At 36.3% G+C, this 20,341-nt stretch overlaps 1 protein-coding gene across 1 annotated transcript in view; it reads left to right on the top strand.

Annotated features, from left to right (window-relative positions):
• Cntn3 (contactin 3) overlaps positions 1-20,341 on the top strand; it is a 216,329-nt gene that overhangs the window by 109,676 nt on the left and 86,312 nt on the right. The window contains exons 5-6 of the mRNA XM_042679994.1: positions 17,942-18,145; positions 18,929-19,031. Of these exons, the coding sequence (XP_042535928.1) occupies positions 17,942-18,145; positions 18,929-19,031 (307 nt within the window). The remainder of the gene's footprint in view (positions 1-17,941; positions 18,146-18,928; positions 19,032-20,341) is intronic.

Genomic DNA, 20,341 nt, shown 5'->3' with positions numbered 1-20,341 from the left:
TTAATATCTTTAATATAAGTAATGACAGTCAAGAATGTGTTCTTATTTTGAAATCCAACATATAGTGAATTCTTCACTTTCATCTCATATCTGAGACCAAACTGATCTACCAGCCTTAGCAATCATAGAGACTGTTAAAGAGGCCTCAACATTGGAGTTAAATCCATAAAGTGCATTAGTTATTACTGGATACTTCTAAATGTTTCCTAAAAGGTAGAATGTTCATCTGTTCTGATATAACCCAAGATCATTGTAATCACTGTTTTGCAAAGCTGAACATTTAGAGCTTTTATTTTGATCTTTTGTGAAAGTCGCCTGTTTTAACTTGTATGGCAAACTTAATCCATAAATAGCCCTGTAATTCCTTCAATTTAAACAACTAGAAAAGTCTTGCTGCTATCCTTGCTGTGAATCATGGATCACAATTCCAAAGTGGCAGGATGACTTTCACCTTGGCGTGCGATTGCAAGCTCCTCTAAAACTTTCTTCCAAAATAAGTCTTTCTCAAATGAAAAATTTCCAATCTGGAGCACTACAAAGGATACTTCATTTTCAGGCTGAAGCAAATGTGTTAATGACTGGGAAGCAGATTCTAATTGAAAGAGTAATGGAAGATGAGAGACTCTGGTGCAACCCGACTGGGTTGGTGCTCTTCCTTGCAAAAGCAATTTAACAGCAGCTCTGAACTCCAGTGTTCCCATCTGTTAAATGGAGATGATGAGGAACCCCTCCTGTTTGAAGATAAACAAAGCAGAGTTAAAAGAACACAAAAAAGTAATGAGATCTTTGAAGAAGAAAGTGCCTTATGTTTATCCTTAAAATTTTTTCTTTGTGTGTAAAGTTTACTGACAAATTTTAATTAGACACATCCTTCGGGAATGTATTTTAGTGATTTTAAGACCCAGTTACACATCTCTATCCAAAACAGTCTAACCACTTTATTTATATGATACAGTCAACCAAAGCAGACAGATCATGATAGCTTTTTCCTTCAGTGTGATTAGTTCATTTCATTTACCATGTATTTGCCTCATAAGAACTCTAGACTGAGTACAGAAAATACAAAGATAAACTGTAAGCCATTCAGATTGCCTGCATGTGTCTTAGTCTAATGAGAGGAAAATCCAGGAGTCATTTATAAGTAGTCAGACAAGATTATGCAAGTTGCAATAGATGTAAATAAGTAGGAACTTCAGACTACCAGTTAAACAAAAGCTACTGATATTTCATGCTAATATCTTCTCTGTCTTTCTAATGGCTAGCTAGATGGTTGGAAGTAAATTTGGAATCCATTAGAGGTTAAATTCAAAATGGTTGATGTATGTTATAGGTTACAGAGGTTGGAGGCCTCAAGTAAAATGTTACAATAGAACTAAATACAGTGAGTGCTTAAAAAATTAAGGTCAAGAATTGGATCTGTAACACAATAGCATTGATACTGTAAAACATGTTGAACTGTAAGGATCCCAGTAATCGTGTGGTAGGTGCACAGGTATGATAGTTAGATATGCCATTAAAACATTTTGTGTGTGGATGCTAAACCTTTCTGACTAACCTGTTTCAGTCCATGCCTGTTGGATTGACCCCCTCCTCATCACTTGCTGTATATCTAAGTATGGTATCCACATGAATGGTTATCTACTAAAACACAAGCTCCTAGGAGTGGGTGGGGAGTCTTTAACTTCTCTATTTCTATATTCTCATGGGCTATGTGAACTGAGGTTTCTGTCTTGTTCTGCTTCATACTATCTACCTGACACCTAATCTTTTGTCTCATTATTGAGATTTTTCTGGAAGGTGCACATTCAGCATGATCAATGCTGAATGGATGGTTGTTGATTGAACAAAAGGAAGAATGGAAAAGAAGAGGATGGGAGTGGATAGGGAGAGGGGTTAGTGTACTCTTACCTTGCTCTTGACTTTTACCAACACTAATTTACCTCCTCAGCAGCCCTCTTTTGCCTACACATGTCCCTTCTCCATTAGAGCAATACTTTTCAACCCTTGAATTAAAATCTTAACCATCCAATAATGTGGTTTCTGTTCTTCTTATTCTTTCTCTTTTCCCTTTTTTGTTATCTTCTTTTTCCTCTTTTCTAATACTTCTCATGTTCCCTTTCATCTCAGGGTCTTTCATGACTGGAGTCAGATCATAATTCTACAGAAATTAGAAGGCAGTATCTTAGTGAAGAATCTAGGTGTGGGAATGCAGAATAATAAGTATAGTTATAACTGTCTTATATCGAGCATTTACTTTGCACTATAAGAATGCACTTTACATGGATTAACTATTATTTAAACATCACAACAACAGCATCTTCCACATTTTGTACTTGGACACATGCACTAAGATAGTAAGTTGCTCAAGTTCACCCAGGTGATAAACAATAGCGTCAGATCAGAGCTCGTGCTCTTGAGCACTGTTTAATCCTGCTTTGTAACACAACAAAGACTTTATACAACGTCTACATTGTTAGTAAATTTATGCAGTTATTTTTCTGTGTTACTCTGTATTTCTTTAATCTGAAAAAAATTTTAGGAATAAGTATTCTTGGGTGTAGAATAAGTTTTATTCAGTTAATATCAGACTTCCATTAAGCCAGACCACTAACTTCAGTCTAAATCTCAAGGTGATTAGAATGTTTTATTGGGCTGCCAAATTCCTAGTTATTAAAACACTCTCATTCATATTACAGACTGCTATATATGTGCTTAATTCCTCTGGTAACAGACACATTCCTGGTAATTCATGGCTGGGAATGGATTCTTATTATAATTGTATAAATGGAGAGTGGTGACAGAAAAACTAAGAAATATAAAAGAAAATAGTTTCAGAGTACATATTCCCTTTCTAATTCAATCTTTCCCTTAAATTAACCTTTGTGTCATAATTCTGATTTTCTAGTTATATTTGCCTATTTATGGGATCACTGCTGAATCGAACTTTTATTGTTATTCCATTCCCACCTTACAGTGGTATAATTCATGTTGGGTAGGAATCTGTTAAGTGCTAAGAAGGCATTTGATGAACATATGGGTGGATGAGTATGTCGACTAGGAATTGTGTATGTTTGGCTGACCCACTTTGCCTGGCGGGCTGTGGCTGGTTTGCCCAGGCAATGACAATGTACAGATCTGTGGGGCAGGAGGAATACTTCCTGTCTGTGAATCCTGCTTGCTTTCCAGTTCCTATCTTTCAAACCATGTTGCACAGCTTCCAAGTGGGTTATGTCTGTTTCTTGATTTTTTTCCCCCTCCAACACTTTCAAAGCTTTCTGAAACTTATAGATGGGAGAACATTGACGGAGTATGCCATGGAATCAGAGCCAATTACTCTGACATGAAATAGACTTTTCTTCAAAAAAAAAAAAGGCAGATTCTCAGTTGACAGATAAAGTATAAAGCAGTGCACTGGTAGAATTTTTTAAAACGTTTTTTTCCTATACATATAGTCAAACCCTCTAACCAAAGCCTGCCTTCTATGCCTCAGTCCCATTTGAGTCAAATACTGCTAGTTTGGGGGAAGCAAGTTGATGAGAGCTTGGATTCTGCTGTTGGAGCCAGGCTCCTTAATGAGATCGCTTGGCTAATAAATGGCAGTTTTGTTCTTAATACTTCACAGAGTACATTTTGAAGATCATTGTGTATAATTCCCCACTACATTTAACTTCAATGAGAGGTGAGGGAAGCAGGTGAATAGGGATCAATTTAAAAGAAAAGATCTAAAGAAAAGCAAAGGGTTGGTGTTGGCTTCTACAAATTATCAGCCTACTTATTCCCAAGAATCTCAATTATGTCTTTCAGGAGCTCATTATGAATTTCAGAGAGAATGAGGAAGCTTCTTTCCAAGTCACTAGCTCTGGGATCTGAATTTTCAATCTCTGTTTGCCTTTTATCTTTAGCCTGTAGACTGACATTTAGTTATGGAGGGGTGGGGAGGGGACAGGGAGGATAATAGACAATTCTTGAAGTAGAGAAGAATTGCTTAGAATTTAAGATAAGATCAGGGTCAAACCTCATTGCTGTCACCGGATGTTTGAGATCATATTGAATCTTTATGGACCTGATATGTAAAATGGAATTAAAACCTCCTATGCCATGAGATGATGGGAAGATTATTAGAGATATTAGTATGTAGTTAACATTAATCATTACTGTTTTTATTCTGCCAGTTAATGTTGTTGATGCTATTAGGACTATCCAATAACCCACTCAGTATATCTAACACTTTAAAAGCATAGCATATTAAACACAAAAACAATGACATGAATCTTTCAGGGTTATTAGTATAATCAAATATGATGATATGAAATGTTTATGAAATTGTTCTTTATAAGAATAAGATATAATCTTCCTATGAGATATCTGCTTCCTATCCTAAATCAGAAAGCTTGCTTATTTGACTGTGTGAAAAATTAACCCAGCTCATTAATTTGGTGATGATATCTGGGATAATCTGGATATTGTTCTATAAATAATAACAATGGGATTCCATAAAGTTGGTCTATAAATATCTATTAAAATATATAGTATGTGAGAGTTATTGGTCAGTAATTTTTGGTAATAAAAGTTCTGTTTTACATATTTAACTTCAGTAACTTCCACAAAGCCCATTGAAGCTGCATGTTAACAGTGTGAGTCCAAACTGAAAAATTAATCAGTCATGTAGGAAAAATGCCAAGAGTACATATATTGATCCCTAATACAGAAAACAGCAGGAACGAGCTTCAATAATTAAATTAAAATGTGGCAACTAACATAAAAGATGAAAACTAAAAAGTCTAGTGGATTAACTGTCCTGAATCCTAATAAAATCTAAGGTCCTCTGATTTTATCTGGACTTCATGCTGAGTGGACTACTGGTGTTTTCTTTGTTGAGGTTATAAAAGGCCAGTCAATTTTCTCTTGCCTGTGCGCCTGTGGGTAATTTCGTGGGACTCTGTGAAGGAAGAATGGAGGACAGATTGTTTTCCCACAAACCATTTCAGCTGCCCCTTCAAATATAGCTAATCAGGAAGAATGTGTTTAAAATAAATATAATTGCCAATATTTACTTTATATTTGTATTGCTAGAGGTTTGATATTCAAATAAGTACATTAGTAGATTTTTAAGAGCATTTTTGTATGTATTTCTTTGCTTCTTTTCACAGTTTTAGAAACCTTTCAATATTCACATGATCTAATTTTCCTTGCATTTAGATTTGGAGTCTAAGTAAAAAGAATACTTGAGCCTAACATCCATAATTTGATAGCCATGCAGTGTATTTTAGCATAGAGATTATGCCACTGATATTTCTAGGATGCTTTATGTACATACCAATAACCTTCTAACATACTGGGATTTCAATAAGTATTTACACTGCAGGTTTCAATTTAAATCTGTGCCTTTTAAAAACTACCTGTTAGCTGTCCAGCTTTTGAGAAACGATGGGGTGATTTTAATTCAGTGAGCCTGGCTGGCACTACCATAGTCTGTCAACTCTCAGGACAGAAACTAGTGTCTGTCTTTCAACATCTTCCTCTTCACTGCAGGGCAGGTTATCCAAGTAGAGGAAAGATGAGGATTTTTTTTTCTTATCACTGTTCCATGTCACACATATAATTCTAGAATGTAAATACAAGTTGAGTTTCTTTTCCTGCCCTGGGATGTATGTCATCCTCAAAGTTCCAAAGTTAAGTAGAGTGGTGACTTTTTCCCTTGTTTTCTCTTAATATCTGAATACCACCCAAAGTAGTGGGCTGGAGGAAGGCATTTACTAATACATAGAACTGGTGGCTTTTCTGATACTAAAGGCAAAGCAAGTGGTCCTGTCCACACAGGGATGCGGTGTGAGGTGTGTCGATGATGTAAAATTAGAAACAGTCAGCTGACATGTAGCAATGGTGCTTCCCATATGGATATGTTTGCAAAAGAGAGATAGAAATAGGGCTCTCTATCACCGCTAGCCTCCAGTGATGGGCAGACATGCAGACTGACTTTCCTGCGCACTCTGTACCACCTGTGCCATGACAGCTGCCTTTGTGACACATTACATTGAGCTAAAAATAGGCTAGGTTTTGTCATCTCTACATTTCAAATATTCCCTACAATCAATTCAACCTTGTCTGATATCTGCTCAAAAAATATAAACAATATGTTGTTTTGTCCAGAACATTTATATTCTCCTGAGAATAAAATTCTAATCTTGTTTCCTCCTGTCCCCCTACCTTGCTCGTGAACAATTCTTTCATTATATATACACTCTCTATAAACATCTACTGCTTGTTGGATTGTTTTCATGGGAGTTTATTCCACCCATATTCCCCTTCTACTTTTCTGTAGAGAATAGTACGTGTGCATCAGACTGTGTGGATGGCATTGTTTCTAGAGCAGTGAACCAAAGTTCAGTTAGAAAACATCTCCCACCATCTGCTCTGGTTGGTCATGGGAGTCCTGTATCTCCACAGACTGTCACTTTAGAGCTTCTCACTGTCAACAAGGCATGGGAGCCTTGCTTGTTACCTACATCCTAAGCTCCCGGTGATTTTGTTTGTCCACCTGGCCTTCAGATTTGAATCAAGGCAGGGTGGTTGGACAATGTATATTCTTCAGTACCTACCACATGTACTATGAACTCCAGCCTTCTTCCACACAATCTACACTTGTAATGCTTATCTGTTATATAGAATCTCCACCACAGACAGACAAGATGGAAACCAAAGTAAACAATAACCCAACCACATTGATCAGATTTCTGTTTTTTTTTCATGAGTGTTGTATGCTACTTTGTATATAAAGTTGCTGTTTTAATTTAAAATATTGTAGTGTATGTTAATCATAAAAAAGGATTTCATCTTGATATTTCTATACATGCACATACTTTCTTTGCATCGAATTCACCCTCTCTTTCTCTTTTTACCTCACTTCCTCCCTCCTTTCCTTTAAATGACTGAGTTTCTTTAGGTTCTTTTTATACAAATTATAATATACTTTGGTCATATTCATCTGCATCACTCTCTCCTATTCTGCTCACTGGGGTTTATTTTTCTAAAGAATATAGAATCTTCAACTTAAGATATCCAAAAAAGAAAACATCTGTAACCAGAGTTTGGGTGAATTTACTAAAGGGTATAGACTAGACGTAAGGCTTCCAGGTTTCATAACTTTAGATGGGTGATATTTTTAAACACTATTTATCCTTAATAGTGGTTGATGCTTTCTGAATTTCTGTTCTCATAGTACTTTTCCTGTTTTCTTTTTGAGAGTTAATGTAGAAGCATCCCTTCATATATTCATATATAAAGTGTCAAAAGGCAGTCTGAAGGGAAATTCCATTTTCTGTCTGCCTGCCACCATTAAAGTTCTGTTGGCAACATAGAGTTGATGATCAAATTCTTTTTGCTAAGCCTGTTCTCACCACTTTTTTTTAACATTTTATCTGAAGCACAAATGATAGAAATACAGATTTTCTGCCTCAAATTTGGAAGGCTTTCTCTACAGGGAAGCAAGGGAATGTATTATTTTATCACAGATCAAGTAGTGCAAGTATCTAGAGCAACAGAAACAAAATAGAGCTCTGAGATTGTTTAATGTGAAACATGGTGTTCTAAATATTCTGATTAAACACTGGAACTGGGAGCTCAAAAGGCCCTTTGTGGTATAAAGGAATAAAGGGATATATATTTTATATCTATATAAATCTATATACATATATAAATGTATATGACCATATAAAACCATGTTAATCAAAATGAACTCCAAGATATGGAAACAAGAGTTTTATTTGCTGTGTTCTTGTTTTGTTTTTTTTTTTAATGTACTGGGTGAAGTTATTTTTTTTTCCTTCTTTCCCCCTTTGGTTTATCCTCTGTTGTCACTGTTTTCTGATTTGGGTGCCCTGTGTCTTGTATATATGTTTTTTCTGATTTAGGAAAGGGAAGGGGAGTAACAAAATGGTAGACAAAAGACAAAGGGTGAACCAGTGTAACAGAGATTCTCACAAGACACTATGTTGGAAATGAACTTTACGACTTGTGTGGGAGGGGAGTCAGAGAAAGGGAAAGTGTAAGAAAATGAGGGAGGGGGTAATAATGCTCCACTCATTACCTTGCTAGTGTAACTGTAGATCACCCTTACCATAAAACAAAATAAAAATACAAAAAAAATGCTATATAGAGGTAAAACAAAATGAGTAAATTATAAATAAATAAAAAGGATAGGGATATTGACAGATACAGACATATTCATAAATTTCCAATATTGTTGAAATAAAACTCCAAGCCAAACAAATATAAGCTCAATATAAGTTCAGTGTTTCCCACAGTCCTAAACACTATATGGTCTTGAAAAGACAGGAAAAGTGTCTATGCATAGAGAACTGGACTGTCCCACTTGGTAGCTGAAATAGATGCTTTGCCTTCACTCCTAGCAGTATCAGCTGCCACATTGTAACTCACAGAAGATTTATTAGTAGTAGGAGTTGTACTATCTTATTAATAATTAATACTAACTTATTAATAATTAAAAAAGAGTAGTCTTTCAACAAAGTCGTTTGAGATCTTTACTCTTTACATTTTCTGAGATAATATTAAGGTAAGCAATTGAGATTATCAGGGAAAAGCAGCATTTCATTGGAAAGTAAAACTGTAATATAGTTAAAGAGAATAACTAAAGATGGAACCAATGTAAGAACAATACTCACAAGACAATATATTGGAAATGATCTACACAATTTGGAGGAGGGATTCGAGTGTAAGGGAAAGAGGAAGAAAAATAAGGGAAGGAGTAACAAGTTTGACAAGAAATGTACTTATTACCTTACTTATGTAACTCTAATCCTTCTGTACATCACCTTGGCAATAAAAATAATAGTAAAAGATGTAATGTTGAATTAGTAGTCAAAAGAATAAAGCTAAGAATCCTCCAGTTGAAAGAGGATCAATGAACATTTATGTCAGACAGATAAAGAATTGCTAGGTAAGTTTATTCTTGACTTTGATCAAGATGCTTCTATTATGCATCTATGTATTTTGGCTTTTATATTTTGTGTTTTTTGTTTTGTTTTTGTACATTATGGTGCCTGAACTCAGGGCATGGGCACTGTTCCTGAATTCTTTTGCTCAAGGATAGTGCTCTACCACTTTGAGCCACAAAACCACTTTCCAGTTTTCTGGTGGTTAATTGGAGATAAGAGTCTCACAGATTTTCCTACCCAGGCTGGTTTCAAACCATGATCCTTAGACCTCAGCTAGGATGATAGGTGGGAGACACTGACACCTGGCTGGATTTTGTTTTTTAAAGGAAAACTTTTCATCCTGTTGGTCAAAGAAAGCTCCCATGATTGCAGTTTTCTGTTGGTTGTTTTTCCTTTTCAGAAAGACATTCGAACCTGTAGGTTTGAAAGAGGGAGCGGGTGGTTATATTGTATTTCTTTTTCCAGAAATACATATCTGGAGACAAATGTTGGTGGGAAAGAGAAAGAAAAAAGCAACTGTTTTTCTAACATCCATGTTAAGTGACTTTTAGGAAAATTAAAAAGGAAGTAATTTAATTACTTCATTACAGATTGGATTCCAGTGCAGATAGTACCATCATAATTAGGTTGTAATACATATTTTAGTTCGCTTAAAGGCCAGATCTCTTTTTATCAATTGAGAATTATGGCATGAAACTTTCCTGCTTAAAGCAAAAAAAAAGTGTAAGCCTCTGATTTGAAGTTGAATTAGGACACATTTTGGTTTATTTCTTCAGCTGTATTTGCTTAATGGATACTTGTACAACAATTTTGAAAACAATCACAATGAAGCCAATATGCAGTGAGAATTCTTTTAATGATTTTAATTTTATTGTCAAGGTGATGTTCAGAGGGGTTACAGTTACATAAGTAAGGTAGTGAGTACACTTCTTGTCAGACTAGTCACCCCTTCCCTCATTTTTCTCCCATTTTCCCTCCCTTCCCAGTCTCCTCCCCCAAATTGTACAGATTATTTTTAACATATTGTCTTGTGAGTATCGCATTGGTTCCTCCTTTGTCCTTTGTCTCACCATTGTGCTGTACCCTTCCCTTCCCTAATTCAGATGATACAATGCCCAGGGTGCCAAAATCAGATACAGTGACAACAGGAGCTAAAACCATAGGGTGGGAGTGAAAATACAAAAGAAAAAAGAAATCACATAGTAAGTTAAAAACAACAACAAAGAAAAACCTCTTGTGTCCATGTCTTAGTGTTCATTTCGCTTAGCATCATCTTATATGGTTATATATACATAGCTATTGAACTATTCTGTTCTTCTACTAAGATAATCCTAGACATATAATAACTATTACAAATAAGGGAAACCATGAGACCTATGTTTCTTTTGTTCTGGCTTACTTCACTTAATATGATTTTTTCCAAGTCCTTCCATTTCCTTACAAATGAGGCAGCATCATTCTTTCTGATGGAAGTATAAAATTCATATATACATATATATATATCACATATTCTTTATCCACTCATCTACTGAGGGTCATCTGGGTTGGTTCCATATCTTAGCTATAGTAAATAATATAATGCTGCAATAAACATAGTTGTGTAAGTAGCGTTAGTATGGGCTGGCTTGTGATCATTTTGTTAAAGGCTCAGGAGTGGGATTGCTGGGTCATAGGGAAAATCTATGTTTAGTCTTTTGAGGACCTTCCATACTGCTTCCCAGAGTGGTTGAACAAGTTTACACTCCCAACAGTGTAATGGTGTTCCCTTTTGGCCACATCCCTGACAACATCTGTTATTGTTTGTTTTCTTGATAATGGCCATTCTAACTGGAGTGATGTGGAATCTCAATGTTGTATTGATCTGCATTTCTTTTATTGCCAGAGAAGTTGAGCATTTCTTCAAGTGTCTATTAGCCATTCTTATTTCTTCTTCAGAAAAGTCTCTCTTTAAGTTTTTAGTCCACTTAGTAAGAGGCGGTTGTTTCTTTCAGGATTTGCTTTTGGGGTATTTAATTTTTTTTGAGTTCCAAATATATTTTAGATATGAGGCCCTTGTCCTTTTGCAGATGACATGATCCTGCAGTGAGAATTTTTATACTACAGGATGAGTCAGATTAGAATAGGGCATTCATGAAGAAAAAAAATAGAAACATCATGTGAGATTTGGAGAACACCAGAATACAATTTTTATAGAATACTTAGCTAAAATTCATTGACATTGTGAAGCTAGTCTTTAGTTCTTAAAAGCACAACAATCTTAGACATATACCACCTACACCTGTTACTGAAAGTTGTCTATAGTTGTATATAGAAAAAAAGGCAGAAATAATGAAGGCAAGGAAATCCTGGATCAAGGCTATTGATACTATTAAAATTGTTTTTAGATGACATCAAAACCCTTAGGGAACTTGAAAGAATTGTCTGTGATACATACAGCTTAAGATTAGTCAGGCTTTCTTGTAAACTAACTTTTTTCAAATTGTGAAAGGGGAATGTTATATTATTTTCTCGCTAACTCTTACCTCTAACTCTTCTTATTACTAATTGCATATAAGGAATCCTAAATGTTGAACTCACTGATGCACAGAAAAGATTGGAGAGTTACTGGATGTAGCATGGGAGAAATGATCAGACATTTACTGGGGGAGAAATGATCAGACATTTGCTGGGGGAGAAATGATCAGGCATTTACTGGTCACAGGGTCCAGAGTTCAGCTCTACAGAGAATTGTTGTATGGTTTATAATGTATTTTGCATTCCAGAATGCATGTTAATTAGCTTGGTTCAAATGTTTTTCATTGTATACATCTATCTAAGCATCATATTAAATATCACTGGACACTTAGTCACCTTAAATTGTAACCCCCTTGTACAAAATTTTGAAGTTCAGACAATAATTAAAAATGATTTAGAAAATCTGTTATCTACCACTATACACTGATAAGATAAATATATAATCACAAGATATAAGTTAAATTGCTTGTCAGCCAAAAATAAAAACTTTTAAAGTCAAATACTAAACAAATGAGAATTTTAAGTAACATGCAATTTGACTAGTAATGTATTTCTTGGTGCCTATTACTGTCTAACATCAGTAGGGCTCTCTTCTAAGCTAAATTATTCAAAGTGCAGAAAGGGATGTTGCAAATACCTTCAGGCTTGGAGAGATATTTCCTTTAGTTAATGGAGTGATGTGATTTTCCTCTCACATATATGCATGGCCACAGCAGAGGAGGCCTGGGAAGCTTGATGGGGACAGAGAAAAATGCAGGTGTAAGTGCATGACTATGTTACTTACATAGCACGAAGAACTTGGGAGTAGTGCCAATGTTATTTCTAGTTCTCTTTTTTGTCACTTTCCTCAAAGTGTTCAGACAACTATTTAGGTATGATTTGAACCTAAGGCCCTTGTGAAATCTGTGGCATATGCTTTGAGGCCAAAGAAATTGGCATCTGTAGAGATCGTCCTGATTTGAAAAATGGGTGGGATTTCATTGGATTCTTGGTTATTTCAGGAGTTGCTTTTTTCTTCTTGTTTTGTTTCAGATAATATTCAGGGACAATGACATATCCTTCCATAAATTAATAGATAAATAGCTGCTATTTTTAATCACCTGACTTTCTACTGTTTTCACTTTATAATGAAGCCATCCTATTTTAATTCCATCTATCATGTCACTTAGAAAACAGAGATGAGAAAAGTTGAAATTTCTTCTCCAAATATTATTAAATGGTTTTTAGATTAAAAATACCTTTAAATGATTTTTAGGTTTCATGAAAGGTTTATTTCACTACTACAGGAAGTAATAGTACTCTCTCTCTCTCTCTCTTTGTGTTTGTGTGTGTGTGTGTGTGCGTGTGTGTGTGTGTATAAGGGAACAGACAGACAGGCAAAGACAGAGTAGGAGACAAAGACTGGCAAGAAAACATAATAATTTGTCCATATTTCTAAGGAGTCATTTATGGCCCTTGGTCAGAAGATATGTGTGATTGAACAGAGTGAGTTCATTGCTACTGACCTTGTTGTTATTTCTGAAAATGACCTTTGAGTTTGCTTTTAAAAACTCCACCACATCTTGGGGTTCACTTTGCTTAGCACTATCTTATATAGTCATATGTACATAGTTATTGAGCTATTCTGCTCATCTGCTAGAATTATCTTAGACATATACTACTTACTAGAAATGATCGAAACCATGGGACCTATGTTTCTTTGGGTTTAAGCAAGATGAACCCCAAGACATGGGCATAAGCAGTTTTTCTTTGTTGTTGTTGTTTATAATGTACTATGTGATTTCTTTTTTTTCCTGTATTTTCCCCTATTATTTATCCCCTGTTTTCACTGCATTTGATTTTGGTACCCTGGGTATTGTATATACATTTATCTGAATTAGGGAAAGGAAGGGGAACAATAAAATGGTGATACAAAGGACAAAGGGGGAACCAATGCAACAATGATACTCACAAGAAAATACGTTGTAAATGCTCTATACAACTGAGGGGTAGGAGGGAAGGAAAAAGGGAGACAAATGAGGGAGGGAGTAACAAGTTCAACAAGAAATGTACTCACTGCCTTACTTATATAACTATAATCCCTCTATCCATCACCTTGACAATAAAATTAAAAAATAAAAGAAAAAATAAAAGAAAAAAAAAGACTTCACTGCGTAGCAAGAAGAGAACAGCCATACTTCCATGACATAAAGGAGTTGACATTTTCTTAAAGGAAAAGCAGACCTCGTGAGGAGCAGACAGAGGTATTATGAAGCTGTTCCTTTTTTTCCCCCAGCTCTTAATTATTCAGTTACATGATTGCACATTTCCCTGTGTATAGGGCATCTGTAGCTCCGTGAAGCCCCTCTCTGGAATTAGCTTCTGAGAGTTGATGAGGGAATTTCCATCCAAAAGTACCACCTTTGGACTCATTAAAGGGTGGGCTTCCTGTAGTTAGTTTATACTAAAGAAAATTTCCATTTTGCAAAGGCAGTATAAATTTTACATATCATTTTAATACCAAGGTAGGTCAATCAAACTATAATTGGCTCCAATTAGCACTCCCATGAGCTGTAAGATTCTTTACCTTTTCATAGACTGTACTTAAAAAGAAAATGTTATTTACTATCACTGAAGTCATAAAAAACAAATGTCCACTGTAAATGATGAGGGACAGGGGGAATGAGTCGCAGAATGCATGAGCATGTACTGCAGTGCATCAGGCTATTTTGCTGGGACTATAGAGCACACAGATTACTTGTTAGAGAGCTACATAAGCAGCTCAGCTATGAAACCTGTCATCCTTTTGGTAACTAATATGAAGATGACTTCATAATATATGTTAAGGCATCTTCTAAACTCTTGATCGTCTTTTAATAAAATAATATCATCTTTATAATAAAATAAGATATCCAAAAATAAAAAAGTAGACTTTTCTATCTTAAATATTACTGATGCCATTTGGGCTTCTCTTTCTGTCTCGTCAACCACCAGCAAGTACACATACAAACAAGCTGTGGGTACGGGCCTTGTACATTGGGTCTGTGACTTCAGAGACTTTGTTGGTTATCATAAAGCATCATGGTCTCCATCCACCTAGTATTAGCTCTCATTTACCGTGATGAAAATGAATACTTCTTTCTTTAGTACTCTCAGCTTAGGAGAAGGAAGTGCTCAGGAAATGTCTGCAGTCACTTTGCTGGTCATCCTTGGCCACCTCAGATGGACATTCCATCTTGAATGGCATTGCGTACAGCTCCTGTTGGTACCTATTCAAGTTGTCAAAAGTCAAGTTGTCAAGAGTAAAAAGTAAAGAGCAACTGGGTGCCGGTGGCTCATGCCTATAATCCTAGCTACTCAGGAAGCAGAGATCTGAGGATCACAGTTCAAAGCCAGCCCAAGCAGAAAAGTCTGTGAGAGTCATCAGCTAATCAGTAGAAAACTGAAGTAATGCTGTGGCTCAAGTAGTAGAGGGCTAGGCTTCAGCTGAAGAACTGAGAAACAGCATCCCGGCCAAGTTCAGGCCCCATGACTGACAAAAAAAAAGTGAAGAGCAATCCAACCAGGTGATCAGAATAGGGAAGTTCATTAAAAAAAATATTCACGCTAGTCATCTATGGCTCATTTAATCCTAGCTACTCAGTAGTCTGAGATCTGAGGATCACAGTTTAAAGCCAGCCTGGGAAGGAAAGTTCATAAGACTCTTATCTCCAATTAAATATGAAATAATCTGGAAGTGGAGCTGTAGCTCCACTGTAGTAGACCTACAGCCAGACCTTTCTCTCATTTCTGTTCTTCTTAATAATAGCTCTCTAAGTAGAAAGGATTTTTAGATGTTTATAAGTGACACAAAGAATCCACAACCACAATTTACAACTCATCTTGGAAGGGCAAAACACTAAAGTGTCTGGGGTACCAACTGATGCCTCGTGTTTTCTTCAACGAACTTCTTATTCCTAATCACTGACCATTTATTCCTCTGAACATTTTAGAATCCTCAAATTCTGCTTTGATTTAGATTGAGTGCACACAGAATATCAGACTTTAGCTAAGGTACTGTCATCTACTGCCACCAGAACAAAACTCTCAACCGTTGGTGATAAGAGTCTAGAATGACCTTAAGCAAGTCTTCACACCATTTAAAATAACCCTTCTTTTTAAAGTAGGTCAGACTTCAAGTTAGCACTACAGGAAAGGATCCAGATTACTTTTTTATAATTTTGTTTAACTACATTTTTGTTTGACAGAATCTCTTCTGGAAAATGTCTGGGCACAGGATTAAATGTCCTTCATAAAAGAATTTTATAATAAAGCTAGAAACAAGCCCTTCAACATCAGTAGTATGTATATTAATGAATTTCCTGGTAAACACCAGTGACGTTTCCTTTTAATTTGACTGGTTTCATATTGGATGTTTTACGGTAACTTTTTAAGAGTCTTAGTTTTTAAATGAAACAATAATCACTTATTTTTTTTGTTTGGGCATTATTGTGGTTTTATAACCTCTTCAGAAATATTCTACAATAACCCACCCCTTTGTACCAATCTTACAACTGAATGATTTAAAATCTGGTCCTGCTTTGGGCTTCTCAAGTACAGGCTGGGATATAGTTCCACATCCCATGTTATGTGCTTATTGCTGCACATTTCGTCTCCAAATCATTCATCTTCCTTTGGAAATTTTATCTAAAGTTAGCACCATACCTAGTATATTACAAGTATTCTATTGTTTGTAGCTATGATCATTTGTGATAATTTCCTATTATCATTATAATCAACTGCCACAAATTTATTGACTAAAATGATAAATACATTAGGGTCAGTTAGCGAATTTTAGATATAACATGTATTTATTATTACGTAGCTATATAGATCAGAAGTGACTGGCACGGGTCCTGAGGAACTAACAGACAAACAAGATGTTGCGAATTGGCTTTTGAAGCACTGGAAAATAGCATTTACCTACCCATCACAGGTTCTAGAAGCTCTTCACATTCTCTGCCTTTCAGCTACCACCAAGCAAGACAGCAGTCAGACTTCTGCCTTTGTAGTCACCTCTCTGTCTCTAATCTTTCCGTCTCCATTGTATCCTTAGGAGGACTCTGATGATTATATCTAACCCATCCAGATTCACAGCAAGGCATTTCATCACTCTGTGTGATCCCTTGGCCATCTACGTTACTGATGCCCTGTTGCATTAACTAATTTCTACAGATTGTGACTTAGAGGAATACACTTCATTATCTTAACAACTGTGGAGATCCTAAGTCTAAAATTGGTTTCCGTGGCAAAAATGAAGAGGGCCAGTCTGTATTTCTTCTAAGAGTGATGCCCAGGAGGAAGAGCTCTGTCCCTCAGAGTTCTGGCTTCTAGAGGCCACAATGCAGACTTCACACATAGCTCTTCCTCAGTCTCCAAACCAACAGCATGACATCTTGATGTATCACTCTCTGCCTCTCTTGCTTCTCTCAGCCCATTGCCTTCTCTCTGTGGCCTTCTTGATTCTCTTATAAGGGTCCCAGAAAGTATTACAGTTGGACTACTCAGATAATCCAGGGCCACCTTACCACAGGTTATCTTTGAGATACATCTATTGCAATCCCAGATTGCAATTCTAGACTCACATGTAGCTCATACTTCTGCAGTAAGCTACTGGTTGAGATGAGGTCTTGTGAATTTTTGGTATGAATTGACCTTGAACCATGAAGTTTCCAATCTCCATCTCCAAAACAGATATTATTACAGGTGTGAGCTTCCATGGCTGACTTCACTATCCTTATCTCAATCATATCTATAGCTGCTTTCTACCTGTCAGTGGCATATTTCTAGGCTTCACAATTAGGTGTGGAATTCTGAGGGTTGTTATTCTGCCAACTACACTAATAGTAAACCCATACGTTCTCACAAACGTTTAGTTAAATGTTCCAGTTATTAACTTCATATTTACTTTCTTCTCTTTTAGGTCTTTTTTCCTATTAAAAAAACAATGCCAGCTCTCCTGGCTCGGAATTTCACCGCAGCTCCTATGCAAACCTCACACACTATCTCATTATGACTTTTACATTTATGTTACATTCTCCCCAAAAGAAATATATTTTACCACTGGAGTTACCAATGTACTTGAAGTAGATATTTATTCATTCATGTTTTCCAAAAGTCTTTTGGCAAGTTTCACAGTTATTAACCAATTCAGTAAGATTAGTATAAAATAATTGTGTAAAATAATGCAATTGTGTAAAAAATAGAGCAAAAAAAAGAAGGAAGGAATAAAATGGAGAGGTAATAGAATGGCTTCCAGTTCACCAGTGACCTTCCTAACAGTAAATAATGTTGTCAGGTCATTTTCCAGAGCCATTTCCTCCCTAACTCTGTCTCTATACAACTGGGAACAAGACATTCAGCATTATTTAAACCGAAGATAACTTTATATATTGCCAACCTACAATGGAAAACTGTTTAATCGTGGACTTTATTTCTCTCCAATGTTTTGTTAGAACTATCATATGCTTGGATCTTCAATGAGTACCCAACATTTGTTGAAGAAGATAGCCGGAGATTTGTCTCTCAAGAGACGGGACACCTCTACATAGCTAAGGTGGAGCCATCTGATGTGGGGAATTACACATGTGTGGTGACAAGTACAGTGACCAACGCCAAAGTCCTGGGCTCCCCAACACCATTGGTGCTACGGGCTGATGGTAGGATATGTTTGAAATGTTCTCATGGGACTGGAATGCCCATGATGTCACTTATTCTAATTTTTGCTAGCATGAGGATGGTAGAACTCTGAATCACTAAGAAAGAAAACATTACAGAGAGAGAGAGAGAGAGAGAGAGTGAGAGAGAGAGAGAGAGAGAGATTTGTTTCATCAATACCATGATAGGTGTTTAAAACGAATCTATGTGCTGCAGTGAAGCAGATTTCTCAGCCTGAGTCATTGAGCCATTTGAACTAAACGATGTCTGAGAAGCATAATGGTGTGGTCAAAGCATCAGAACACCCCTTTCCAGTCAGTTATAATTGAATTTGACCATTCCTATTTATTAAGTCACTCTTTTATGGCTCCAGGGAGCCATTTAATAAGTGTGAGATTGGTGCCTTTGCTATCAGCGTCCCATTGAGTGAATTCCCTGCTGTAGCTTTGTTGCTTAGGAGATTTCAGGGAGTCATAATACATTGTGTATTTCGGTTTGACTACAAATGTCCAAATTGAATACAAGATCTCAAGAGCTTCCCATTTTACATGAAAGGCAGAGTAGTTTTCTTGGAAATGTTGTGCATGAAAGAGCTTACAATTACCAATGAATCATTGAATACAAACTCCTTAAATGTTTACTAATATTGCATGCTTGCTGCAGGTTAGTATGTAAATCCAATAAGGGCAGTGGACTCAAAAATGAAGCAAAAGAATTTGTATTTAAGAGAAGCTGATTCCAGAGGAAACACTGACAGTGTCAACTTTGTATTATGGATTTCTCAGGGGTAATGGGTGAATATGAACCCAAAATAGAAGTTCAGTTTCCCGAAGCTCTTCCTGCAGCTAAAGGTTCCACGGTGAAATTGGAATGTTTTGCCCTAGGAAAGTAAGTTTTATAACATTCTCTTCTATTTGCTGTAATTTTAGGTTGTTGTAAGAGACTTCTTTCTTTTTTTAAAATGTAATTTCAATTATAATCCAAGTGTAGAAAAATGTAGTTTGAAATTTTAAAAGGAATTTGGAATATATAACTATGCCTGCCCTTATTCATAAGCTAAATTGATATTTTCTGTATGTTTTTGTCTTCATTGATTGCATTTTAATAAGGCCAATAATGTATTAGACCTTTTTTATTTTTTCCCATAAATCATGAATTTACTCAAGAAAATGTACAGTTTATTTTATTAAATTACCAATTTAATGACTTCAACATGGCTGGCAATAGTGGCGTGCCTATAATCCCAGCACTCTGGCTATGTAGAGGATACAGGGGCAGAAAGTTTAAGAGTGCTATCTTAAAAATAAAAATAAAGCCGGGTGCCAGTGGCTCATGCCTGTAATCCTAGCTACTCAGGAGGCTGAGATCTGAGGATTGTGGTTCAAAGCCAGCCCGGGCAAGAAAGTCTGTGAAACTCTTATCTCCAATAAACCACCAGAAAACCAGAAGTGGCACTGCAGCTCAAGTGGTAGAGCGCTAGCCTTGAGCTGAAGAGCTGAGGGAGAGCGCTTAGCCCCAGAGTTCAAGCCCCACAACTGACAAAAAATAAACAAATAAATAAAAATAAAAAGGTAAGCCATTAGATTACATGTAATTCACAATTATAGGTATTCTGCCTTTTCCTTCCTTCCTTCCTTCCTTCCTTCCTTCCTTCCTTCCTTCCTTCCTTCCTTCCTTCCTTCCCTCACAATTATACATATTCTGCCTTTTCCTTCCTTCCTTCCTTCTTTCCTTCCTTCCTTCCTTCCTTCCTTTCTCTCTCTTTCTCTCTCTTTCTTTCTTTCTTTCTCTTTCTTTCTTCTTTCTTTCTTTCTTTCTTTCTTTCTTTCTTTCTTTCTTTCTTTCTTTCTTTCTTTCTTTCTTTCTTTCTTTCTTTCTTTCTTTCTTTCTTTCTTTCTTTCTTTCTTTCCTTTCTTTCTTTTCTTTCCTTCTTTCCTTCTTTCTGTAGTGTGTGTGTGCCAGATCTGGGGCTTGTATTCAGGGCCTGAAAGTTGTCCCTGGGCTTTTGGTGGTTAACTGGAGATAAGAGTATCAGGGGCAAAGTTTCCTGCCTGGGCTGGCTTCGAGACCTGATCCTCATATCCCAGCCTCTTGAGTAGCTAGGATTACAGGGGTAAGCCACTGGTGCCAGGCTAGGATTCTGTATTTTTAACCTGTGCCTTTTGTTTTAACTTAAGAAAGGCTTTTTTGTGTGTGTT

The sequence above is a fragment of the Dipodomys spectabilis genome, unplaced genomic scaffold (assembly GCF_019054845.1).
Source record: "Dipodomys spectabilis isolate Male_0828 unplaced genomic scaffold, ASM1905484v1 ptg000054l, whole genome shotgun sequence".
NCBI classification, from domain to species: domain Eukaryota; kingdom Metazoa; phylum Chordata; class Mammalia; order Rodentia; family Heteromyidae; genus Dipodomys; species Dipodomys spectabilis.
Note: the sequence above shows the minus strand (reverse complement) of the source record. Positions and strands in the feature narration are given on the sequence as shown.